This window comes from Lissotriton helveticus, chromosome 3_1 (genome assembly GCF_964261635.1).
Source record: "Lissotriton helveticus chromosome 3_1, aLisHel1.1, whole genome shotgun sequence".
Lineage (NCBI taxonomy): Eukaryota > Metazoa > Chordata > Amphibia > Caudata > Salamandridae > Lissotriton > Lissotriton helveticus.
Genome location: NC_136061.1, coordinates 2,098,858,652 through 2,098,884,307, shown reverse-complemented (window position 1 = coordinate 2,098,884,307; position 25,656 = coordinate 2,098,858,652). Strand labels below are relative to the sequence as shown.

The 25,656-nt window shown below is 47.7% G+C and overlaps 1 protein-coding gene across 2 annotated transcripts in view; it reads left to right on the top strand.

Moving 5' to 3' along the window:
- Nucleotides 1-23,828, top strand: part of MAN2A2 (mannosidase alpha class 2A member 2) — a 709,606-nt gene extending 685,778 nt beyond the window's left edge. For both annotated transcript variants that reach the window (XM_078683269.1, XM_078683268.1), the window contains 2 exons: nt 19,989-20,099; nt 21,129-23,828. In XM_078683269.1, the coding sequence (XP_078539395.1) occupies nt 19,989-20,099; nt 21,129-21,287 (270 nt within the window). In that variant the 3' untranslated portion in view covers nt 21,288-23,828. The remainder of the gene's footprint in view (nt 1-19,988; nt 20,100-21,128) is intronic.
- Nucleotides 23,829-25,656: the final 1,828 nt, after the last annotated feature.

Genomic DNA, 25,656 nt, shown 5'->3' with positions numbered 1-25,656 from the left:
TCGCGGGGAATGCAAGAAAGAGCAAAGCGTGAAATATAAACAGAAGCTAAGCTGCTGACCTGGGTCACCCTAACGTTTTTACATTCACTGTTAAGAAATCCTGGGGTATTTTCCAGAAACTTACAGACATGAATATAGGGCCCGATACAGACTCGTTTCAATATTCGATTTTAATTACTAGCGGGCCTGAGGCCCGAAGGGATCCGGGCCACTTGAAGCCTTGACCATGGTCCACTCCAGATGAATGCCTCCTGCCCCTCAGGTCACACCAGTGGCCCATCATTTGACCCGCTCACTCCCATTGCCGATGCGTACTCTGCTTCCTGCCAACCAGCTCGCCCTACCATGGCAGGATTCGCCTCTAAAACACGTGTGCATGTTCGGGCTGCTGCCTGTGGCCACTTGGCTGGACTTTGTGGCGCTTAATTTTTCCCGGAGCTTTCTTATCTAAAGACCCTTCCCCTGTTACCAAAGGACACGCCTTGTCCGCCTCAGTAGCCAGGACCATGAACCCTGGCAGCTCTGCATGGGGTGCTTTGCCAGCTCAGATATTCGCATGCCTACTATTGGCTGCGGTTTATTGCCAGTGCCAGCAGTCGGCTGTGCTGTTGTTCTGGGAGTGGCAGTACATCGAGGCCAGAGACATGCAATTCGGAAGTCTGACCATGTAACACCGAAGGACCTGCACAACGACATATGACGTGTCTTAGGATGAAGAGCCGAGAAGATAACCAAACAGATTCTGAGAAATTGCCTCTGCGGAGCCATTTCCTGAATTTCTGAGCCCTGTCAGCGGCCCCACGTCATCACCCTTGGAGAGATGGCTACAGACCTCCCTCAGCTGCCACCAACCAGCCGTGTGTGGAAGAATGCCTGTGTGTACTTCCATGTGGTGTCTTTCTTGGACACATGTGGCCTCTTCGCTGTCAGTGGTCACAGCCCTAAGTGAGGGTGTCTGGCACTGCCTGGCCTCAGAAGGCTATGCCTGGGTCCACCCTGTCGATGCACGCCCCTCTGGGTTGGGCCAGGTGCGGTTGTCAAGCTCTTGGAGTCTGCCAGGAGATCAGCGGTGGCCCCTGAGGGTGCGCAGACCCTGGTCACGCTGTGGTAGCCTCACCCGTGCCTGCAGATCAGCAGTGGCCTCTGTGGGTGCATCGCCGCTGGTCGTGCTGTGGTAGCCTCACCTGCTTGGTGCGTGGCCAATGGTCTTGCTGTGGTAGCCTCATCTGCTTGGTCCGTGGCCAATGGTCGTACTGTGGTAGCCTCACCTGTGCCTGCAGATCATCTGTGGTCCCTGTGGGTACGTGACCAATGGTCGTGCTGTGGTAGCCTCACCTGCTAAATATTTATTTTCCAAACTTGACCTGAGTGCTCGAGTCACACAGGTGGGTCTGTGGAGCAGGGGGCAGGAGGCGCCAACACCAGCTGCAGCCTGGCCTGGAGGTCGTATTTGGTGCTGGGTGCCAGGCCACGGACGGGGAAGGTTCAACATGAAGCTACTTGCACAGGGACTGCAGTGCTTAATTTGTTAAGAAAAAAAGAAATATGCCAGGGCTCTTTTCAGAAGCCCACTGCAGCTTGCACCACCCACTGCCCCCTGCCAGCGCTGCCATTGACAGTACCAACACAACTACTAGCCACCACACGCCTCCAAGTGTGACAATTCAGACTATTCCAGACCCAAAGATATAAGAATGCCTGTGCTGCAGCAGAGGCCACCATGTCTGCCCGCCGATCCGAGGCTACCCCAGCACAACAATTGGCCACTCACCCAGCAGGTGAGGCTAGCACAGCACGACCATTGGCCACGCACCCACAGTGACCACCACTAATCTTCAGGCACAGGTGAGGCTACCACAGCACGACCATTGTTGGCCACTCACCCACAGGTTGCTGATACAACACTACGGTTCCCAGGTCAAAGGTAGGCAGCTCTGACCGTTAGGTCATATCTATCTCCTTACCTTGAAAGTTAAAATTGCTCAATTCCAGTTAAATCCACTGCTCGTGCAGTGTCGGTGTATCTAACTGAGTGCTGTTCACGAGCTAGAACAAATATTTTCCTAAATCTGCTTTTTTTCTGCCCTGTGAAGCGCGTAGCTCCACCCACGGCATAGTTACCTAGTCACAGTATAAACAGCCAGCCATTACCTCCTCGTCCTGTCTTCCTCGCCACAGTAATTACCCATGAGCCTCCGGCTCCACACAGAACTCTAAATAAAAAAAGCGCTCTAGTCTCCCTCTCCCTCCTCCAAGATGGCCCCCAGTGGCTCCAGCCAATCCCATAAAAGGATACAGATACCTCCAATCGACCTGTTCTTTTTTTCTGCACTACTCCGAGTGCTGTGTTCCCTGCTGGTCAGGTGAGTGGGGCTGGGGTCTTGCTTCAGCAGCCCCTTATGTCCGTGGGTATTGAAAGCGGGGAAGTTAGTCTCTAATTTTGATGTTTATCTGCTTATGATGTGTTTAATTTGCATTTGTTCCCCCCTTCTTTGCCGGGCGCCTTGTCCTGCTCTAGCGGACTTTCGGGTGCTTTGTGTGTTTGTGAAAGCGTCGGTGTTCTCGCTTCGTATGTGGGCCGCGCCTTCTCTTCCTGCTGTGCGGGAGGTTTCTTGTTTGTGTGGCCCCCTGCCGACCGCGTGTCCTGTTCCATGGACGTCGAGCGGTCGGGTTATTCTCCCATTGCCATGCCTGCGTTTCATACCTATTGCCGTGATTGTTGTCGGCTCTGAGGAGCGCGCCGGTTGGCTGCGTGTTTCATTTCCTTGCCGTGCAGGGTTGGGAGTCTCTTTGGGAGGCGCGCGCTGGTCGTCCTCGTTTTTTATTGTACTTTGTGGGCGGGTGATGGGAGTATGCTTGGGTTGCTTTGCACCCTGATGCTTATTTTACCGATCAGGTGTTTTCAATGCCTTGCTGGTGTTTTTTTTTTTCACTTGGTCTTTTTTGATGTCATGGAGAGTGGTTCGTGTTTGTCTGCTCCTGCTGCTGTGGAGGCTTCTGGCTCTGGAATGTCTGTTCCTTCTATGGATGTGTTGCAACAGATGTTCAGTTCTGCGGTGGCTGCTGCCTTACGGGACGGGGTTCCTGTTCCTCCTGACAAGTAAGCACGTGTTGATGGCGTTCCGACTGTTGACTCTGACGCTGTGGAGGAGGTTGATGTCAAGGGTCGTTTTGTGCAGGGTGCCGAACTTAAGGAGGTGCTGTGTCACATTCGCAAAAACTTGCTTTTCCCTGACTCGGTTATGTGTCTGGAGGATGACTTGTTTTCTCAGTATCAGCATCCTGTGCCTGTTTCTTTGCCCCTTCATTCTTCGGTGTTGATGGTGTTGGAAACTGAATGGAAGGTTGTGGCCAAGAGCTCTTTTCCTCGTTTACTGCATAAACGGTTTCCTCAGCGAGATTTTTCGGAAAAGTTTCCTTCCTCGGTCGTGGTGGATTCCTTGATGGCCAGTATGTCGTCTCATGGTACTGTGTCTCTGAGGATTCCTCTCCTGCTGACCCTGTAGATCGGAAAGTGGATGGTGCTGTCGAGCACACTTTTGCGGCTGCTGTCTTTTCCATTTAGGCGGCGGCCTATTCCTCTTACACAATCCAGTCCTTATTTGAGGATTTTCAGTCTGTCGGAATTGTTGGACCAGGGGGAGGATGTCTCTTCTACCCTGGCGATGATGGAGCAGCAGGTTCGCCTGCTTTCGGATGTCTCTTTTGATTCTTTAGATGCGGCGGCTTATGCGGCTGGGTCTTCTGTGGCTGCGAGACGTCAGCTGTGGCTTCGCTCCTGGAAGGCTGATGCTGCGCAGGACGGTCTCTTGATGGAGATCCCCTTTTCTGGGGTTAGGCTTTTTGGTACCCCTTTGGAAGACATGGTGAGGGAGACGGCGGAGGACCGTAATCTCCTTGCTCCTGAACGGGCTGGTCGCTTCCGTTCCTTTGGTTCTCAGAGGGCTTTTGGTCCTTCTCGTGAAGGACGTGCTGTTTCGTCCTTTCGTGGAAGGGGGCGTGGCCGGGGTGCCCCTTCCTTTGATGAGTCCCGGTTCTCTCGTGCTTCTGCCTCCTCCACTCCCGCTTCCAAGTCCTGACTGGATCGCTCCTGGTGTGGGTCCGCTTGGGGGTCGCCTCTCTTGCTTCTTGGACTCTTGGAGAGTGACTGTGTCCGTCCAGTGGGTTCTTTGTGTGGTTTCGGAAGGTGTAAGTCTTGGGTTTACCCAGCCTCCCCCAGACTGTTTCAGATCCACACCTTGTCCCAGTGATCCTCTAAGACGGTTGGCGCTTTTGGACGGCATGATTTCCTGGTGGTCAAGGATGCAGTGATCCCTGTGCCCGGGAACGGTTGGGGTTGGGCGTGTTTTCCATCCTGTTTCTGGTGTCCGAGCACACTGGGGTTCTTCGAACTGTGATGGACCTACAAGGGTCTATACTTTCATTCCTCGCCAGGATTTCGATATGGTCTCGGGGAGATTTCCTGGCCTCGATTACCTTGAGGGGTGCTTGTCTGCATGTGCCAGTTCACCCCGACTCTCGGAGGTTTCTCCAGTTCGGCGTCCTGGGTCGTCACTACAGGTTCCTGGTTTTGCCTTTTTGACTCTGCTCTTCTCCCGGGATTTTTACTGAGGTTCTGCCTCCTCTTATTTGACATTGGCATGGGGAGAGCATTGGTGTTTTTCCTTGTCTGGTCGATGTTTTGATTTCTGCTTCTTCTCTTTCTATGGCGGAGTTGCATGTCCTGAGAGTGTGCCATGTCCTGGTGCATCACAGATTCCTGATGAATGTGCCGATGTCCTCCCTGGTTCCTGAGCGGGAATTGATTTTCGTTGGGGCTCTGTTCGAGGCTGGGTTGGGGATGGTGTTCCTGCTCCCTGCTCGGATTCTGTCACTGCTGTCGGCTGTGCGGTCCCTGTTGTCGGGGCCTTCTCATCCTGTGGCCCTGTGGTTGCGGGTCCGGGGGCTGATGTCTACGTCCCTGTTGACCGTTCCTTGGACTCGCCTTTACGTGTATCCCTTGGTGTCCCACGTTTTGTTACTTGGGTCCACTGTTCCCTAGTTATGGGTGTTTTGGTCCCTGTGTCCCCGGAGGTTCGGGTGGTCCTGGAGTGGTGGTTGGCCGTGGGTCGTCTGTCCAGGGGCTGCCCGTTTCTGTTTGTTCCCTCGCGGGTTCTCCCTTCCGGTGCCTGTCTACTGGGGTGAGGTGCTACTCTGGGGGATTTGACGTCCCAAGGGGTTTGGCCTTGGTCTGTGTTGTTTTGTTCTTCCAACTACGAAGAGCTGAAGGCCGTCCTGTTGGGTCTGTTGGCTTTTTCGGATCTTCTTCGGGGTCACCATGTGCGGGTCCGGGCGTACAGTCAGGTGGTGATGTCGTACGTCAACCGTCAGGGTAGTTGCTGGGTTCGTTCCCTCGGTTGCCTCGGCCTTCGGATTTGTGGTTGGGCTGAGCGGAACCTGGCGTCCCTGTCTGCATTTTGACTTCCTGGTCTGGGGAACACTGTGGCGGTTTGTCTGAGCCATGTGTTTCCGTACATGGGGTCTTTGTCCCTGCCGTCCTTGTTGTTCCGGAAGTTGCGGAGACTGTTTGGGTCTCCGATTGTGGTCTGCTTTGTTTCACGGGCCGTTGCCTAGATCCGCTGCTTTTGCACGATTATTCCTTGCCGGGATGCTTGGAGGGTGGACGCTCTGTCGTTCCTTTGGCCGGGGGCCTGGTGTATGCTTTTCCTCCTGTTCCCCTGATTCCGGCGGTCTTGCAGTAGTTCGAGTGGGAAGGGACCTTTGTCCTTCTGGTCGTTCCGGGGGGGGTGCCGTCGCCCTTGGTGTCCCCTGTTGTTGGTATTGGCTGTGGCCCAGGGGTGGGCCTTGCCGTTCGTGCCTTACCCTCTGTTGGGCCCTCTGCTTCCTCTGCCTGTGTTTCGGTCCCTGGGTCTGCGGGCCTGGCTCTTGAGAGGGGTTCGCTGTTGTGTGCCGGTTGTTCTTTTGCGGTTGCTGGCGTCATTCCGCAATCTCGGAAGCCTTCTACTCTTCAGTCCTATGCTAAGCATTGGGTTACCTTTGCCTCTTGGTGTGTGTGTCACGGGCTGTCATTGGCTTCTTTGGACCCTGCTCGAATTCTGGATTTTTTGTATTCCTTTTGGGCTTGGCCATTTCCACTCTCATGGATCGATGGGCCGCCATTCGGGCATTTCATGTCCTGCCTTTGGTTCCGATTTCTCCTTTGGTGGCTCGGCTTTTAAGTTGCTTTCTTTACAACGTCCCCATCCTATCTTGTGTTCTCCTCCTTGGGACCTTCCTCTGGTATTGCGTTCCTTGCAGTCTGCTCCTTTCGGGCCTTTTGGAGTCGGTGGGCCTGATGTTCTTGACGCTCAAAGTGGTGTTTCTTGTGGCTATTGCATCTGCCAGGCGTATTGGTGTGCTGGGTGCCTTCCTGCGGTCTGCTCCGTTTTTGGTCATTTTGTCTGATCGTGTGGTCTTGCGCCCTCATCCTACGTTTATTCCTAAGGTGGATTCTTATTTTCACCGTTCTGCTGAAGTGGTTCTTCCGTTTCTTTGTCCTGATCCTTCCTCGGCTGGGGATTGCCTTCTCCACCTGTTGGATGTGAGTCGTGCTTTGTTGGTTTTTTATCACGCACTTCTTCCTTTTGTACTGTTGACAATTTGTTTGTCAATTTTGGTTTGTCTCGTCAGGGCCTGAAGCCCTCCCTGTCCACTGTCGGTCGTTGGATTAAGGAGGCCGGGTTGTTGGCTTCTGGTTCTGTTTCTGAACTTCCCCCTCTTCCTGTTCAGGGTTGGTCCACCAGACCTGTTTCTGTATCGTGGGCCATTTTTGAGGGGGTGTCCATGGAGGATGTTTGCCGAGCTGCCACTTGGTCGTCCCCGCATACTTTCATGTCCCATTTTCGCCTTCAGTTTGGGGGTGGGGGTTCTGTTTCCTTTGCCTCTTCTGTACTGTCGGCTGGGATTACTTGAGGTGTATGTTTCTGTGGAATATTTGTACCTCTTGTGGTTGAATTATGTTTCTCTACATGATTTATGTGGAGTGTTTTTCCTTGCATGAAGCTGATTGCTTTGGTATCGGCTCATGGGTAATTACTGTGGCGAGGAAGACAGGACGAGGAGGTAATGCCCCGGTTACTTACCGGTAATCTTCATTACTCCGAGTCCATGTCTTCCTCGCCACAGTATAGTTTCCCTTCCCTGGTGGTGGCTTCATGTCTGCGGCTTGGTTTTTCAGGTCGATTGGAGGTATCTGTATCCCTTTATGGGATTGGCTATAGCCACTGTGGGCCATCTTGGAGGAGGAAGAGGGAGACTAGAGCGTTTTTTTTATTTATACTTGGAGTTCTGTGTGGAGCCGGAGGCTCATGGGTAATTACTGTGGCGAGGAAGACATGGACTCGGAGTATTGAAGATTACCGGTAAGTAACCGGGGCATTCTCTGGCTTCAGTGCCACAGATTCCTGGGACCTGGATGTTGTAGAAGCTGCCCTTTGTGCGCGCGAGGACAGGGGCGAACAATTAAAGAGGCCGCATCAGGCCACGAGAAAATTTGAGCCCTGCAGTGAAGTGTAAGTTATTGACAGAAATGTTATTTCTGCTTTCCCTTTAGTTAGAAAATCTTTGCTCTGTTTACCACCGGCTGCACGATGCTATGAAAACGGTGCGCACAGCTTTAAAAATAAAAGTTTTATTTGTTTTATTTTCCATTTAGCCATACTTTTTTCTCCAAATCTAGTGTATTTGCGACTATGCAAACGTGTTTCTAATCCAAAATTAAAAAATGTTCCTGCAGAGTAAACGCCTTCAAATATGTCGCAATTAAAATGCTTAATATTTCAATTGCTTTTTGGAAAGATGCCTTGGTTGATTTTGCATGTTATTTTTTTTACTATTCTTTCAAACACTGCTGAAAATGTTTGTTGCATGTTGATGAAATATATATCTATATATTTTTGCATTATCGCAGTTTTAGAATTCTAATTCACGATGGTACGCGATTATTATATTGTGTTACCTAACAAAATGAGAGAAAACAAGCATTGGCATAGCCAATAGGTCTCGCCTTTGGGACCTTGTAAGTGTTTAGTTATCTAGCACAATATACTTGGTGCAACAACATCAACTATTGCATGACTAAACACTCATAAGGTCCCAAAGCAGAGACCTATGCTTGTTTTCCATTTGTTTTGACTTCATGTGTGAAACCTGGTGCCAGTGACGAAGAACAAATTCAAAATTTCCAAATTTTGTCCAAGCAGGCTGCGATGGCAGACGTGTCCTGCTAAGGCTCCGCGATCGGACTAGCATATTGCCCACTTCCCTATGTCGAATCTGGGCTCTGAGCCTACACCCTGATGTTGGACTATAAGAAACATCAAGCGGTGAACCAGTAACCCAGCAATTGGGCAGATCCTCGACGAAAATCGCAATTTTAGGAACCCCGACTCCCAGCGGCAAGATGGCGCCCGCCTGCACTGAACGTTAGCCCCTGTGCGATCGGGCTTGAGCCAAGGGGTGCATACCGGGAGCGTGAGCCTCAAGACAGACGGCCGGGGGGCGCGGAGCCGGTGAAAGGACAACTTGACATCGTTGATAGCTGACATCCGTCCCCAGACTGTGAAAGGGGACAGAAGATGGACGCCGGCGATGGCGGAGACGAGAGGCAGCCTGCCATTTTTACTGCTGCGGACCTGATCCAGAAGACGGCCCGGGCTCGGAGTGCAACCGAGTGGTGCCGGGGGTGTCAGCCTTGCAATCAGCGATTCAGGGGTGGGTGGATGGTTCCCACCCCCGGCCCACCCGCAAACGGAGGAAATGCACTCTGCCGGTGCTGCCTGACCCCAAAATGGCATCCGAGGGTCGCAGCGAACGACGAGACTGAAGACAAGACTCTAAGCCCTCCGTGAACACACCACGACGACAAAGAAGAGGTGAGCGGCGGACCCCCCTGGTCAAAGGGCGTTGTAAGAGCGACCCCCTCCTACTGCTGCTTGTACCAATTTAAATGCCTGAATCAGCCTGTACACTGTATCCCTGGTGAGGAGCTTGACTTGGCTGCTGGAACACTAACGATCCCGGCCTAAAATTCTTCCCAGGGCAACGCGCACAGTGAGCAACACCCGATCTCTTACAAAACCACAAGGAAGTGGGCCAGCCGCATGGGCGATAGGAACGGGGCTTCTTCCCCTCCAACCCCCCACACCCCCTCACTGAGCCGGTGCATCCTTATCTCCTTGCCCGGCGCGCCCCTTGTGACCAGCGAAACCACCACGACCGACATCGGGCACCCAATAAGCGGGGACTCTGACACATACTCCACAGCCACCAGCAACGATCACTGTGTGAGGGACCCTCCCAGACAACACAATGGGGAAGCTGAGAACCTCGCAGCACACGACTGTGCCAGAGACTGAGGCTGAGAACATGCCAAATACCCGGACATGGGCCAAAACTACAGCGCCTCAGTCCGATGAATGTATCTCAGACAAACTAGACCAAGTATTGGCAGCCATCGAACTCTCCAGGGTGTCCATGGAGGAGCGACTCGGCACCCTGACGATGGACATCAGCCTCATCCAGGATGACCATAGAAAACTGGCCAACAAAGTGAGGAACGGAGAGAAGATTCTGACCGACCTGAAATAAAATGAAATGTGTTGCTTATAGAGCGCAATTGCCACTCCTACCGGATACTCCTGGCGCTATCAAATAACGAAGATCAGCTGTAGCAGACTAAAGCCTAGATAAGTGCCAGGCATGACCTGCAACCCTCTGTCAAGGCACACCAGACGACACTCCAAACCGCCCTGATCCGCCTGACCACCATGGAATAGCGTGTGGATGATTTGGAAGGGCGCTCGAGATGCTGTAATATCTGCGTGATGAGACTTCCAGAAGGAATCGAAGGCGAGAACCCGGTAGAACATATGGAAGCATGAGTGAAATCTTTCACTCCCATGGCTGACCGGACAGCATTCTTCTCTATAGAACGTGCTCACAGGGTCCCAGCCCGCAAGCCCCCCACCAGGAACCGCCCCCAGACCAATGCTGGCGAAATGCCTGCAGTTCCGAGACCGCAACACGGTGCTTCATGCCGCTAGACAATCTGGCCCCTTGCAGGTAGAAAATAAACAGATAATGATATTCCCTGATTACGCACGGGCGGTGCAGCAACAAAGATCATCGTTCCTGGAAGTGAAACGACGACTACGGGCGAACAACATACTATATTCCCTGCTCTTTCCTGCCCGCCTCGAAGTTATTTATAACGGTTCCGCCATCTTCTTTGCGAACTCCGAAGCGGCACACGAATGCGCGGATCAGCACTGTGCGCAACAACCCAGGGCAGAGACCACACGCGGCCCAAGGTTCAAGTCACTATGCACCAGAAGACGTAACTCCAAGCAGCAAGGCAGCGGTAAAGACAGGGTGACTAAGACCCATATGTCAAAAACAAGGTTGGTGGAGGGTCTAAGGGGAAAATTATTTAAAGACCAAAGGACAGACAAATCCCTTATTCACAGTATAACAACACAAAAGGACTGTCAATGGTCTGTACAACTTATGGGGGCAAAGAAAAAATGTGACGGACTCTGTGTCTACCTGTAAAGTGTGTACAACAAAAAGGAAATGAATCCCATCAGCCCACCCATATGGCAGAGCTTCATCATCTGGGATAGAACCAAAGATGGTCCGGTTAGGGAGCCACACACCTGTTGGAATTATGTGCTTCTCCAAACCCAAGGAACCACCAGTGATGGATCATACCAAAAATCAAATCAGTTTGGAATGGTGTGGGATGTTAAATTGCAGTGAGAAAAAATGTGTGCAAAAAGAATCAAAAAGTGAGATGTAAAATTGGCTACCATGATTTAAGGAAAACTTTATTAGGGAAAATCATGGTGTCAAAATTAAAATGAGGGTGAGACAGTTTGACACAATAACTGTCTATTAAGGATGGTATTTGGTCAAATACCATCCTTAAGTGCACACATTTTTTCTCACTGCAATTTAACATCCCACACCATTCCAAACTGATTTGATTTTTGGTATGATCCATCACTGGTGGTTCCTTGGGTTTGGAGAAGCACATAATTCCAACAGGTGTGTGGCTCCCTAACCGGACCATCTTTGGTTCTATCCCAGATGATGAAGCTCTGCCATATGGGTGGGCTGATGGGATTAATTTCCTTTTTGTTGTACACACTTTACAGGTAGACACAGAGTCCGTCACATTTTTTCTTTGCCCCCATAAGTTGTACAGACCATTGACAGTCCTTTTGTGTTGTTAGACTAAGACCCATACCCAGGAATCTCCAGACCTGGAGCAAATCATGAAGGAGCGACGAAAGGTTGTACGAGCAGTGACGTAACTACAGACCTCTCCACCCGCAGAAGACACAGATCGATCCCCACACCTCTTTTCTTCGGAAGGAGAAGATGACAGTGACAGAACGCTTTCTGTAGCGGACTCAATTACACCTCCCTTGGTTAACCTCCAGACGGCTGATGCCATGTTGGACGGACAAACTGACACCCTCTCTGCATAAGGTGACCTGACAACAGCCTGCGCAACCAAGACTCACCCTTTAAGCGCACGCTGCACAGGCATGATCAAGCACAATTCAGTCGACGACCAATGATCCTGCAAATGCCCGGTCTGCGAACAGCCTCGCATACACGCACTGCAACCCCCACATCATATTGTTACACGCTCCTCTTCTATGAGAGTAGCTTTGTACGTATCGTCACCAGCGATAGGTCCTTGGTATTGGGACTGTTTACCAACTCCAGTTTACAGTTCATTGCCCTAGTCCCTTCCTGTTATAGACCTTCACATATTAGGGTAACCGCATCACGAAAATGGGCGATATCGCATTTCACACACGTTTATCACGCTGCTAGGGAATCGTCTGGCACAATGCTCCAGCTGATACTCGCAACATTAGCATGTACGGACAACACCAAATGGCTATGACAATGCAGAACACAGACATTAATATCTTAACGCTGAACACTAGGGGCCTCCATACACTGAGCAAACGTTACGCTGTATATTCATACACAAAACGCCAGAACGCACGGATCGCGTTCTTGCTAGAGACGCATCTGACCACATTGGAAATAGGCAAATTGCAGGCCAAATGGCGCAGAACTATATGTGCCACGTCATACTCAGCATACGCACGTGGGGCGCTGATTTTGGTTCGACCAGGGGCCCCATTCCAGGAACTCAGAAGAGTGGTAGACAAGGAGGGGAGGTATCCCCTACTGGAAGGTCTCTTAGATGGGCAATCAGTACTTTTGGGCAGTATATATGCCCCAAATGTAGAGCAAGACAGGTTCTGGGACCGCCTGACAGGTGTTTTGGCCCAATTCGCTTCCATACCATGGATATTAGGGTGCCATTATAATTGCACACTAAACCTTCCCCTAGATCGGTCCCACCCCCCACTCACACACTCTCCAGCCTACAAGCCAACAGAACGGTTTAAGGCCTGGATCACACAATGTACACTCACAGATGCATGGAGAATGCGTCATCCACAGACTCTACTGTACTCATTCCACTCCATACCGCATAACCTGCGGGTCCGGTTAGATAGATTTTTTATGCTCAGCGCCGCTGATACCCATAATTCAAAACACGGACTACCTCCGTCGGGTTATTTCTGACCACGACGCCCACATCCTGCAGTTAAACTGGAGAACCCCCTCCAGTTCCCACTTGGCTACTGTCACTGGACTGCCTGACGGACCAAGTCTTTAAACACGAACAGGCGCAAAGCATACAGGAATACTTCACACACAACGCAGGTACGGCGACATCTCCATTAGTAGAATGGGAAACATTCAAAGTAGTAACCCGGGGAGAATGTATTAAACAAATAGTAGCAGTAAAACGGACACTGGAGCAAGCACTTACCAAAGCCGAAGTGCAGCTAGCTGCCCTAACTAAATGAGACGACGCATCTGAGGAGGCAGTGGCACAAGTAGCAAAAGCAAAGACAGAGTAGCTAGCCGTCAGCACCGGCCTCCGTCGGAGCAACTTCAGGGCGTATGCAACCTGGATGCATAAGGAGCGGGATAAAACGGGTACTTTATTGGCATGGCTAGCCAAACAAGACACAGATGTGAAACCCATTACTGAAGTGCTAGACACCTTCGGAAATTTGGTGTTGTCCCAGGCAGAAATCCTCTTGGCGTTCCACCAATACTACTCTCAGGTTTACCGTAGCCCAACACTGATAGGGCCGGAAATACTTGACCATTTTCTTGACCCGTTGACGATCCCCAAAATCACGAAGGCAGAGAGAACTGCACTAGATGAAAAGATACACTCCGCCGATGTCAGCCACACACTACATGCACTTGCTCGTAACAAAGCTCCGGGGCTAGACGGCTTCCACCTGGAATACTACACAACCTTCTCCCCCTGTTGGTCCCCCGCCTGGTGATGATGTTCGCGACAGCACTAGAAAAAAGAGAACTACCAGGATCCCTCCGGGAATCAGTTATTGTAACCTTTCTGAAACCAAATCGCGACCCACAACTGATGGCCTCCTACTGTCCCATCACGCTTCTGTCCGCCGACTGTAAGATACTAGGGAAGATATTAGCGGACAGGTATATACAAATCCTACGACCCCTGGTTCACCCAGATCAATGTGGTTTCGTTCCGGGCCGAAACATGCCCCAAAATATATGTCGCTTCTTCCATATCCAAGATCAAGTGGGTGCCACGTTCCCCAGAGCAGCCTGTCTCATCCTAGACCTCGAGAAGGCCTTTGATACCCTCACATGGCAATACCTGTTCTTGGTCCTAAAACAATCAGGATTCGGTCCCATCCTCTTAGCATACACACAACTCCTGTACACCAAACTAACCTCTTGCATCCGCATGGGGCAATACATATTGCCAGAATTCGAGGTGCAGAGAGGCACGAGGCAGGGCTGCCCGCTTTCGCCTCTACTCTTTGCCCTCGCTGTAGAACCCTTGGCTATACGGCTGCGACGGGAGGGGGTACACTGGGTCATTCCCATAGCGGATACCACACATATTGTCTCCATGTACGCCGACGACCTTTTGCTATATATATATACAGGACATTACTGCAGACCTAACACCCATTTGGACAACAATGACTGAATTTGCGGGAGCCTCCGGGCTCAGAGTAAACCGGGACAAATCCACAGTTTACCCACTACACCCGGTCCTCCCCCCTTGTGATGTATGGCTGGGTGACCAGAAAGTGACCTGGAGTGTTGAGGCTCCCCGATACCTCATGATCCGGCTCTACCACACCCCAGCCATCATATTTGAAGGTAACCACCGCAGAGCACTGCCGGAACCTGATCAGCGGTCGGATTCTGGAAGAACCTCTCGTTAGCCCTGATCGGCCGTGTGGCCTTAGCCAAAATGATAATAGTCCCGCGCCTACTGTACCACTTCACGAATCTGCCGGTAATCCCACCCAGAGCTTTCTTTTGGGACTTAAACTCGCTCCTCAGCTCGCTCATATGGGGAACAAGCAGACGTAGGATAGCACTAGCGAAACTACAAATACCCACCGCACAGGGAGAACTAGGCGTGCCGTCCTTCGAATCGTACTTCCTGGCAGCACAATTACAGTGTCTGTCCTACTGGATGGCAGGTAGACACATAGGTGAGACATACACAGCGACCGGCCAGGTACCCATCCCAGAACTCCGCCGCCTACTACTGCCTGGTACTAAAATGCGGCGTACATACCCCATACAAGTAGCGGTGGCGCGCAAATGCATGCAACGGATACACCGTATGTCGGCAGGGACACCTCCGTGTTCCCCTTTGCTGCCTTTAGTCGGCTGGCCCAAACAAGAGAAATTTTACACAACTAACATGCTTCACACATGGACAGACCACGGCCTAACCAAAATAGAGTCTCTGTTTGAGGACAGTCAGCTTAGACCATACCACCAGCTTATGGATGAGTATGAACTCCCCACTGGCCAGTTTCTACTTCACCGCCAACTCATAGAAAGCTATCGATCACACCACGACCTATTGATGGGAGAGCCAGCAACTCACCCAGTCATCCACAGGATCATACACATGGGAGTTGAGCGACACCTGACCACATTGCTCTATAAAGCCATTAGGGAGCTCACAAACAGACCCCTGGAGGCCCTGCGAGCCACTTGGGAGGAGGAACTAGGGCGCCAAATACACGAGAAAGAGTGGGATATGGCCCTCGAATACCCCAAGAAGGTGTCCAGAAATGCAGGTTTTAAAAATATACAATTCTATATCCTACACAGGGCACATCAAACACCAGCACGCATCCCGAGATTCTACCCAGACACCCAGTTCCTCCGCCCCAGATGCCGATCACAGGAAGCAGATTTCTACCACATGTTCTGGAGTTGCCCTACACTACAGCCGTATTGGAACAATGTTCACAGCACACTCAGAGATCTCATGGGGCTTTCACACCTGAACACCTGGGAAGCCTGTGCATTAGGTATCTTCTGGAAACAGAAGCAACACAAAGTCTCACTCCGCTTTATCTCACTGGCAATTTTGCTGGCTAAAAGAAGTATAGCTTTGCACTGGTGATCCCCCACAGGTCCCTCGATTGCGGCATGGGTGGGAGCAGTACACAAATGGGCGACAGCGGAGGAAGACACATTAAGGGAGAAGGAGGTGAAGGGGATACGTAAGCACCCCATCTCTATGGAATGGACCTTATTACTACACCAATTCAAACAGCCACCAACACTCGACAACCCTGTTGGTTCCCCACATACCCCAGTGGACCCACACTCACAAGCCCCGGCCGAAAGCACACACTCCAACTCTCCTCTTGCAGCAAATACGTAACGTTGCTCAATATTATGTGTACAATGCTCGCCAGGAGATGACCTGCGAGCATTGTACCTGATCTTTAGGGTTAGCGGTCTAGCGGTCTTACAAGAGGCTATTTAGGCCACATGCGGACACGCAGCGCAGCGCTGGTTGCCTGGGCAGAGCTGTGTACAATGCTCACCAGGAAATGACCAGCTATTGTTAAGACTAGTACTTTTAAATTGTTTTTTAAACGTATTTTACCTGTGCTCACCTGCCTGCTGCTATAAACTTGCTCTCCTGCCTGCTGCTAATACTTGCTGCAACCGCCGACTTTGCACAATTTCAAAACGCAATTTTAGAAACGCTTTTTATTATTACGGTGTTTACTTGCCTGTACTTGACAGCTGCTAAAATTTGCTAATTTGCACAGGGGATTGTAGGGGAGGGAGGAGGACCGAACCGGCGGGCCGCCATCTTTAGGGTTAGCGGTCTAGTGGTCGGACGAGACGCTATTTAGGCCACATGCTGACAGGGACGTGCAGCGGAGCGCGCCTAAGGCAAGCCTGTCGCGCTCGATCCAGGCTCGGGGCCAGTCCCCCCTGCCCTTTTACCATAGACAGATTGAGCTATTCCAAAGATGAGCTATGCAGGCTGAATCCCAGCAGTGGGACACGTAGATGCACTCCTATCTTGATAAAGACTGATGCTAAATATATGGTAAGCACTTGCGCTATCTGCCGCCTTTATCTTCCCCATGTCCAAGACCTACCAGCCATAGGCCCAGTTGGCAGATCAGCTAAAAAAGCTAATATAGTTAAAGCAGGACCTTTAAAATGTATTCTTTTTAATGCCAGATCATTAAACACAGCGCAGAATGCGCGCTCCTATTGGAGGAACTAGATACAAAATTGGCTTTTGTTACGGAGTCTTGGACCGATAGTGCCTCAGGACCTGATCTTGTGAAGGCCTCACGATCGGGTTTTAACTGTTACACTCTTGATAGGCCACATAAAAAGGGGGGGTGGGTTGGCAATTATTCATCATGACTCATTAAAACCCACGTTTCACACTGCCTCCAACTCTTCCTGCGAGGCCTTAGCCTTCAGCTTTCATTCGGTGCATTACAGAACTCTCAAAGGTATATTGCTCTACCGTCCTCCTGGCCCTAAGAACGGGTTTTTGGACTCAGTTGGCTCCCTACTGGAGGAAGGGCTTTGCCAAGACTCCTATACGACACGGGGAGATTTTAACTTCTATCTAGAGGCCCCTCATGACAGATACTGCTCGCTTGGAGCAAATTATGGCGGGAGGGGATCTCAAGCAACTGGTGACGGCCCCTACCCATGAAAAAGGCCACACCTTGGACGGAATCTTTTCTAACAATAATGATCTGGTTTACACCTCAGTTCTCCCTCTCCCCTAGTCCGATCACTATGTCATACAATTTGAACTAAGAAGACACGGGGAACATCCGGCCTATTCCAAGCTAACCCAGGAGATTGTATTCAGGGTCTGGGGAAGTATGGATATTGAGAAATTTGGAGACACCCTGAGGCACTCAATGCGCCCTCTCCCCTTGGGAGTGGATGAGGCCACATTAGCTTACACTCAATGGTTAGGTAAAACTTGTAACCGTCTAGCCCCAGAAAAAAGTGGATCCCCAAACCGGCTCAACCTTCAGCACCCTGGTACTCTGAGGACCTCCGCGCCCAAAAATTGGCCTGTAAGCAATTGGAACGGGCATGGCGAAAAAAGTACACAGAGCCAGACAAGGAAGAGTACAAGCTTAGTATTATCATCTATAAACAACTATTGTCAGAAGCCCCAAAAAAATACTTCAACATACAAAAAGCACTGAAACCCTTAAAAAACTGGCCACCCCAAATGTCTCTAAGTCAGAACAACTCTGAACACTGTGACGAATTAGCAGATTTCTTCCAAAAAAAAGTAGAAAACATTTTTTCCTCGTTCTCACAAATAGACAACAGGGCACATGATCGCCCTTACTTGCATAGTCTCGGCTGCCCCTGCCCTCCTCTGGTGTTTGCACAATTTAAATCCCTTGAAACCCCAGAAACAATTAAACTCCTGAACTCTATTCGGTCTGGAGCCCCCACAGATCCCTGTCCAGTATGGATTTTAAAGCAAATTCCTGAAATTATTGGAACAGCACTCACACCCCTGCTGAATGCTATTCTGGGGTCTGGCATTTTTCCCAAATCCTGGAAAAAGGGCTCTGTTCTCCCACGATTGAAAAAATAGACCCTGGATCCAAAAGATCCTAACAGTTACAGGACCATCTCACGGCTCCCTTTCCCGGCCAAAATTCTGGGAAACGCCATGAATATCCAACTGAGCGTGTTTCTGCAGCTTAACAACTCTCTTGATCCTACCCAATACGGGTTTAGAGCAGTACTACAAAAGAAAGAGTCCACCCAAACGAATTAAAGATTGGCCCACAAGGAGTCCACTAATTTAAATGCACCACATAGAGCTCACCAATAGGCCTGCTCCCTTCCATGTGGGGTGTCACAGGGCTCGTGTCTAAGCCCAACTCTTTTCAATATTTACGTGGCACCCCTGGCTGGTGTCATCAGATCATTTGGTTTCCAACTCACCTCATACGCTGATGACACTCAAATAGTACTATCATTGATGGAAGAGAGGGAAACGGAAACTGAGACAAGTTTCCATGATTGTATGGGCGCCATCTCACACTGGGTGGCATCTAATTGCCTAAAACTGAACTCCACCAAGACCGAGGTCATAAAGCTTGTCAATAATCAATAATCCACATGTGTGGACACTGGACTGGTGGGCAGAAGATCTTGGTGTATTCCTCCTCCCCTCCCCACAAGGAAAGCAAAAAACCTCAGGGTACTGCTGGAAAATAAGCTCGTCATGAGTGACCAAATAAGCATGGTGTCCTCAGCCTGCTTTCTAGTCTTAAGGATTATAAGGAAGATTAAGTTCTTCCTTTCTGAAAACAGCCTCAAGACTGTGATTACGGCTCTTATAATGTCGCGTTTGGATTACTGCAATGACCTTTATCTCAACGCTCAAAAACAGCACATTAATCGACTACAACTAGCCCAAAATGCAGCGGCAAGAGTGCTGTCAGGAACTCCTAAATTTGTTTCCGTGAAAAAGGAGCTACGCCAACTTCACTGGCTCCCGGTGAAACAGAGTTCGCTTCAAGGCCCTTTGTACAGTGTTTAAGGCCATCAATGGATGCAGGACCTGACTTCCTGAGGCGTAAATTCCTCTGGTATGTCCCGGGAGAAACGCTACGCTCCTCTGGAGCTGAATATGTTCAAGTCCCCCCATTTAAAAGAGTCAACTGGGGAGAGAGGAGTTTTATTAACTGTGCCTCCAGACCCTGGAACGCGCTTCCCTTTCATCTCAGGAGTGCCCCGGATCTCCTCTCCTTTAGGAGGGGGTTCAAGACCTGGCTCTTTTTGCAGTAGCAACAGTCTTTTCCCCCAGCAATCAGTGCTAGCGCCAAGACACCCCAGGGAAACTGTGCGCTCTATAAATGCAACTAACATAACATTATCACCACGAACCTCACAAGACATAAGGGCTGGATCAACCACCTCCCCCTCCCCCTAGCAGCACTCAGACATACCAACCAGCATGATGCGCACCAACCCTGACACCCCATCCGATATATGTACCCTGGATTCCATGAACGTTATCCCAGTTCTGCATAAGATTTGTTCAGCGTAAGACCTGAATAAAGACAGGATACATGTCTACTTAATGCGAGGATAGCAATATCCAATGATGTATTATGCACCAAATGAAGTCAAATTAGTTGTATTTTAACATAATCTGTCTTTTGTAATATGAAAATGCCAATAAAAACATTTTCAAAAAATAAATAACTAAGCTTAGTACCTTGTTATTCCACTCACTCAGTTTTTATTTAATTGGAATGTTTGTATGAGCCTACCATTTTTGAGAGAATCTACTTTTCCGGTGGTTTCTTATTATATGTACGATGTTACGCTCCAGTAAACCAAAACTAAACAAACAATATCACTGTAAAACTTTAATCGAACACAACATTAGTTTTCAAAGTCAAAACTTGAAGTGGGGTCTACTGATGATCTTGGCTAAAGAGTGCTGGAATATTCTTTCATCTTAACAAATCCCTTTCTCTCCCATTTATTAGGAAGACAGGCTACCATCATCAGAGACTGCACTGATTTTACACCGGAAAGGATTTGACTGTGGTCTTGAAGCCAAGAATTTAGGTTTTAACTGCACCACAAGCCAAGGGCAGGTAATCGTAACGCTATGGTACCTCATGTCTGTGTGATCATTTAAGTTGCTGTACCGGATTTCCAATATCCGTATTATTTTGCCTGCATCATGCTTGACACATTCGAATAAGTGGAGAAGGGTGGCTCACTGGTTAGAGGAGGCAGACCCTGAAGCAGAGGTCAGACCCGGGACCAGGGTTCAATTCCCGACGCGGCAGGGTCTTGAGCCCAAATATCCACGGACTCGATAATTCTCGTTTCGGTGCCTACTCGAATCATGGGTTCACACTCTGCAACTCTGGGCAATAGCTTGCTTAATCTACACTACGCCCCCCCCCCGCGGCGGGATGCCTGGCTTTCACCTTGGGGAAGCCAGGACGGGTTCCCAAGGCAAGCGCCGAGATGCTTACGGGTAATCGAGCGCTATATAAGAACGCATAATAATAATAAGAAGAAGAAAGCGTGCGAATCATATCGCTGCAACATCACTCTTCAAAAGGGTACTTGTAATCATTGTTCTGCATAACATTTCATATATGAAGTGCAGTTCTTTTTACTGGGCAGTATTGCCTTCCTCAGTTGCTTCCCTTCTTCATTAGTATGAAACATAAAATGCATGTGTTAATTTCTAAGACACCATTGGGGACCCCAAAAATCTGAAGCATGAGAACTAAAACAATGGGAAGATATAAAGGCTATTCCTATTTCCTTCTTTTCACTACCTGCATGCTCTTTCTCTCCCATACCCTACACTCTGCACATTTGTATAATAATTAACAATTATATTTTCCTTTCATATTTGAAAGAATACCAATTGGTGAGCGCAATGTGGTGCCATTTTAAAAAACTACTTGCCAGAGGAACATTACCTGAAAAATGGTGAAAAAAATATTGCAGCATATGATGGCTTCCATTTTAATTGATTCATGGTTTTAGTTTTCAAGTACTAAAGTGGTCTGAGGAGTTGGAATGTTTTTTCCTTGAAACATTAATCTGTAGACTTTTCTTTTGACATACGTATTTGAGTTTTTTATTCTTTTTTTGCACAGCTTAACATCGCAAGTCTGTTCCAGTCCCTAGATGTGGTTTCGATGCAGCCCACCTCCCTGACTCTGATGTACCCGCTGGCACCATTGTCTAACGGCAGCATACCCATTCTGTACTTAGAGCCAATGGAGATTTCCACCTTTCGCATCCGTTTCGGCTAATTTTGCTAAAAACCAAAGGGACTGATCTCACTCTGAAGCATTGAATGTGTGATGATTCCTCAGTGAGCTCATGTTCGTTTTACCTCCTACGAACTCTTAGCAAACAGCAAGCAGTGCTTTCAGAGAAAGAACAATGAAGAAGTGGCCTATAACTTAACTCTGGGAGATCTCTTCCAAACTCTGATTTTTAACAACTTTGAACGGAGCTCTGCAAATTAATTTATATACTGTGTTGGTTCATGAAAATGTTTATTTATTTATTTTATATCCTATTTGAATTGAATCACTGTCAAACAGATTTCTGATTCGACTTGCTCGTTCTTACTGAAGACTGCTTCTATCATCACCCCATTGGGGATATGCAAAGATCGACTTTATGGGAAGGATTTTAGTTAATTCTTTCAGATGAAGAGATCGGAATTTCATAAAAATGGATCAGGAGCTGGAAGCTGATGCTGCAGTGTTTTCAAGTTAACTTGTCAACTTGTTATCATCCCTCTGCCATTTCAATGTATGCAGCTACAAATCCTGCAACGAGTCTTAGTTGTTAGTGAAATTCAGGAGAGTTGCTGTAATTACGATATTACTAGCAATGTGCAGGTCAATGCTTGCACTACATGGCTTCTGTATTGACCATGTTAATTCGATTATTTTGTCTTTCAAGATCTTAGATAAATTTGCGTCATTGGGGTGTGAAATGCTGTGAAACCCTTACAAATCAGTGTTGTTGGTGGGCTAATCCCCACTTGTACAAACTCTCATCCATACCATTTTGATTTTGCATGTGTTTCTTGTCATCCTTACCACTGTTGGTGTGCTCCTCTAAACATGGTGGTCCATTAGCAACTACAGTACCCGAAGTGGTGTACTATTTCTACAGATACCGTCCTCTTCGATTAAAACTGGATTGTTTAGTGTAACAATAGGACAAAAAGTGCAGTTTTATATTTCAAATCGTATCTTTTTTGTACAATTGTGTGGTTGAATTTTATGACAAAAGTAGTTAAGTATATTCGCAATGCAAGGCACTCCCTTCTCCTGCCAAAATTCCCTTTGATGTTGTAGCCCCATTTCTTTTGCAGTATTGACATTAGGACAGCTTAGGAAATACACAGTGTTATTGTTCACAACATACACATACATCTACTGTGATTTCTGATAGGATACATATTGACTACTAATCAAATGTATACCAGAAGCCAATGGAGCTCATTCATGAACATTCACCATTGATGACTGTATCTGCATTTCTTATCCAGAATATCACCTCATGCCTTCAGACTGAGAAATTCAGTGGTAGGATGGCATTGCAATGCTGATGTATCGAATGTTTCACTGTTTCCATACATGAGGATGTTTCTTGACTCATTGTTTGGTTTCACTAATAGAAGCTGTATACCGTTTGGTACCAGTAGATCCTAGGATGCTTTTCTGTATAGTTTGTGCACACGATGCACAAACGCACTTCATCAGTGCTTTCATAGAATTCCACGGAGTCACAGGATGGTCAAATTCCACGAGGACCTTCACACGAGTTGAGAGTCGCACTTTAGGGAAACCATAATTGCTCTTTTTCCCCTGATGAACGCCTGGTCACTTTTTGGTGCATTTTTAATATAGTGTGTATATCTTTACAGTTGTGATTTATTTCGCAATTGATCCATAAGATACCAGAGCAGTAAAACGGTTGTCAAATGTTGTTAATGATGTTATTGTACTGCATCATGCTCAATGCTATTTCTTGACTACAAATTGGACTCTCCTTTTAAGCTTCACCATAGAGGCAGGGGGTGCTCTATAAATGAGTGAACTCTTTTCACGGAGTGTGTCACAGTACATTTGGTCCTGGCTAAAGATGGATTATTGAATAGTGCAAAACTGAGTTCTATCAAGAAAAGGTAGGGGACTTCACAACATGTCTCCCAACAAGATAAACTATATTTCCATAGGTGCTGGAACTGCCTCCCATTATTACAGTACCCACCGTTCCTTCCCGCCCTCATATTGTGGATTTGACTCCATAACAGGTGGCTGAGCTGTAAATAAGGTAGATAACTGTACCGGGAGAAGTAATACAGGTACTATGAACATTTACAGATTTTTCCTGTACTCCACGTTTGTCACTTATCTGTATATGATTGTATCCCTTTCTAAGGACTGAATGCTATCATCCTACTCAATCAAAATCATGATGTAATCGGGCAGGATCAGTGGAGATCTTGTCGGCGGTAAACACAGCCCTTTGTTGACAGTTGTTAATGATTGTCAGTCTACCTGGTCCCCATGTAATTATCATTCTGGGCTACGCCAGTCTTTTGCCGATTATCATTTTAATCCACTGTCAGGCTAGAGTTGATTTATTAAATATGATGGCCACTCTTACTGCGTGCTACAACACTGTCCACCTAGAATAATACGTTTGTTGGGAAAAACACTGCCGAGGGGAGTGGTAAGTCATACACTGGTTTCAAATAATTTGTATCTGAACATTTTGTAAAAAAAAAATATTAAAATAAAAAATAAAGAAAATTTTGAAAGTGATTTTCTCTAACAGACTCATTTTTAAATGCATACTGTTTGCTTAAATTCTGAACATAAATGTTTTAATCATCTGGCCAAATATACATTAAAGTTTAAAACTCTATATTTTTCTAAACTATTTATTTGTATTGTGTTACATTATATTAAATCTGATATGTGGCGCACAAATGGAAATGTATCAATCACACGAAGAGTATAATAGACAGTAAGGGAAAAGGCTGCAAAGACTGAAGAGACCAAAATATATTTGTTGGTTGGGTTAAGTGTAACTAACCAGAAGAGTAAACCGCTATGTCAACGGAAAAAACAGACTAGCCGTAACTTTATCAGATATTGCATTAATTGTTTCTGACTAATGTATTTGAAGTGGGAGGGAGCATAAGGGAACAGAAAATAAGTTCAATAAAAGGATACAGTCAAATAGCCTGAGATATGCCCATCATTTACTAGCTGTATTTGGCAAATCCAGTCTGATTTTGAGCATATTCAAAATATGTATTTTATGAATCGCCTGTACTTAACAAGTGTTTTAGTAGAGAAATATTAGCTCTTAATTCTGAATTTCTTATGAAATTTTATTATTCAAAGGGTGGCAGTGTAGAGATGTTGGTAAGACAAGATTTCAGTAATGTGATAATATTCTGAAAAGAGTAAAGGTAATTGAAATTCTCCTTTGCTGTATAATAATAATCAGTATTCGTTGTAGAAAACATTTAGCAACAAGCACACTGTATGAAAAACAATTGTGGACAATAGAGAATGCATTATTCATACGATGTTCCAACACCCCCTAATCAGTGGGCGTTACAGTATTTTATTAAGAAAGACAACCAAATTGCTTCCACGATGATTAATGTCCCTCTTAAAAACGTCATGTTTTTATTGTGCTTCCTGGTTTTAACTGATTGCATGTACAGGCAGCAGCCATAAGGGCGGTAGGGATATGTTCTCCAGTGTATATGGCTGGGACTCCTCACACTTTGGTCATGAATCTCAAAGCTGTGGGTCCAATGTCAGGGGTGTAAGGACAGCAGCAATTTGTTTCACCCATATTTGCTCCAAATAGTAGCATTTTTTTTTATTTTGTCAAGCTCTTCTCCTTCTGCACAGACTTTAATGTGACATCTGACACTCACATCCAGGTCAGACATTCACATCAGGTTGAGGGGAATCCAAAGAGACTGAGATACACAAATGTAGAATGTAATTGGACTAGAATCGTAAGCAAGATATTAAGTAAATTAGACTGAATGTTGATTGATTATATGAAACTTTGTGTAAAGTGCACCTTGGAAGGCTTTATGGTAACATTCTCAAACATACTTTTAGTTTTTGTTTAATTTCCTGCTTTTTCCAGTTGCTGATTTTAAGAAGTACCCACCCCCCCTCTCATTTGCCAAGCGTGTGATGCTTACATTAACGTAGGCAGCTTGCCTGTTTTTCCTTATGAGACTCAAGACCCTCTTTCTTCTTAAAACTATTTGCTTGTGCTCCCAGCATCGCTCTATATCAGGCGTTTCTCATCTCATCATTCTGATACCCAAGCTCAAAGGCCTTCTTGTAAACTGTTCTAGTTCTCCTCGTGCCCAAGATCAGTTGCTTTGAGCTCACTGCAATTCGCTCATAACCTAGCGGGTGCAAACAGTGGACCAAATCAAGCCCAAATTGTCAAAAATAATGAAGGTGGAATTGCCATGTTAGACATGGATATGACATTTTCTCTACTGAGTTAAGGACAGCTACCCACGCCATGAGCCAACTCAAGCATAGCTGATGGTGATTACAAAATCTTCATCAAAGTTAGTAGGAGTCCAAATTTCATATTCCC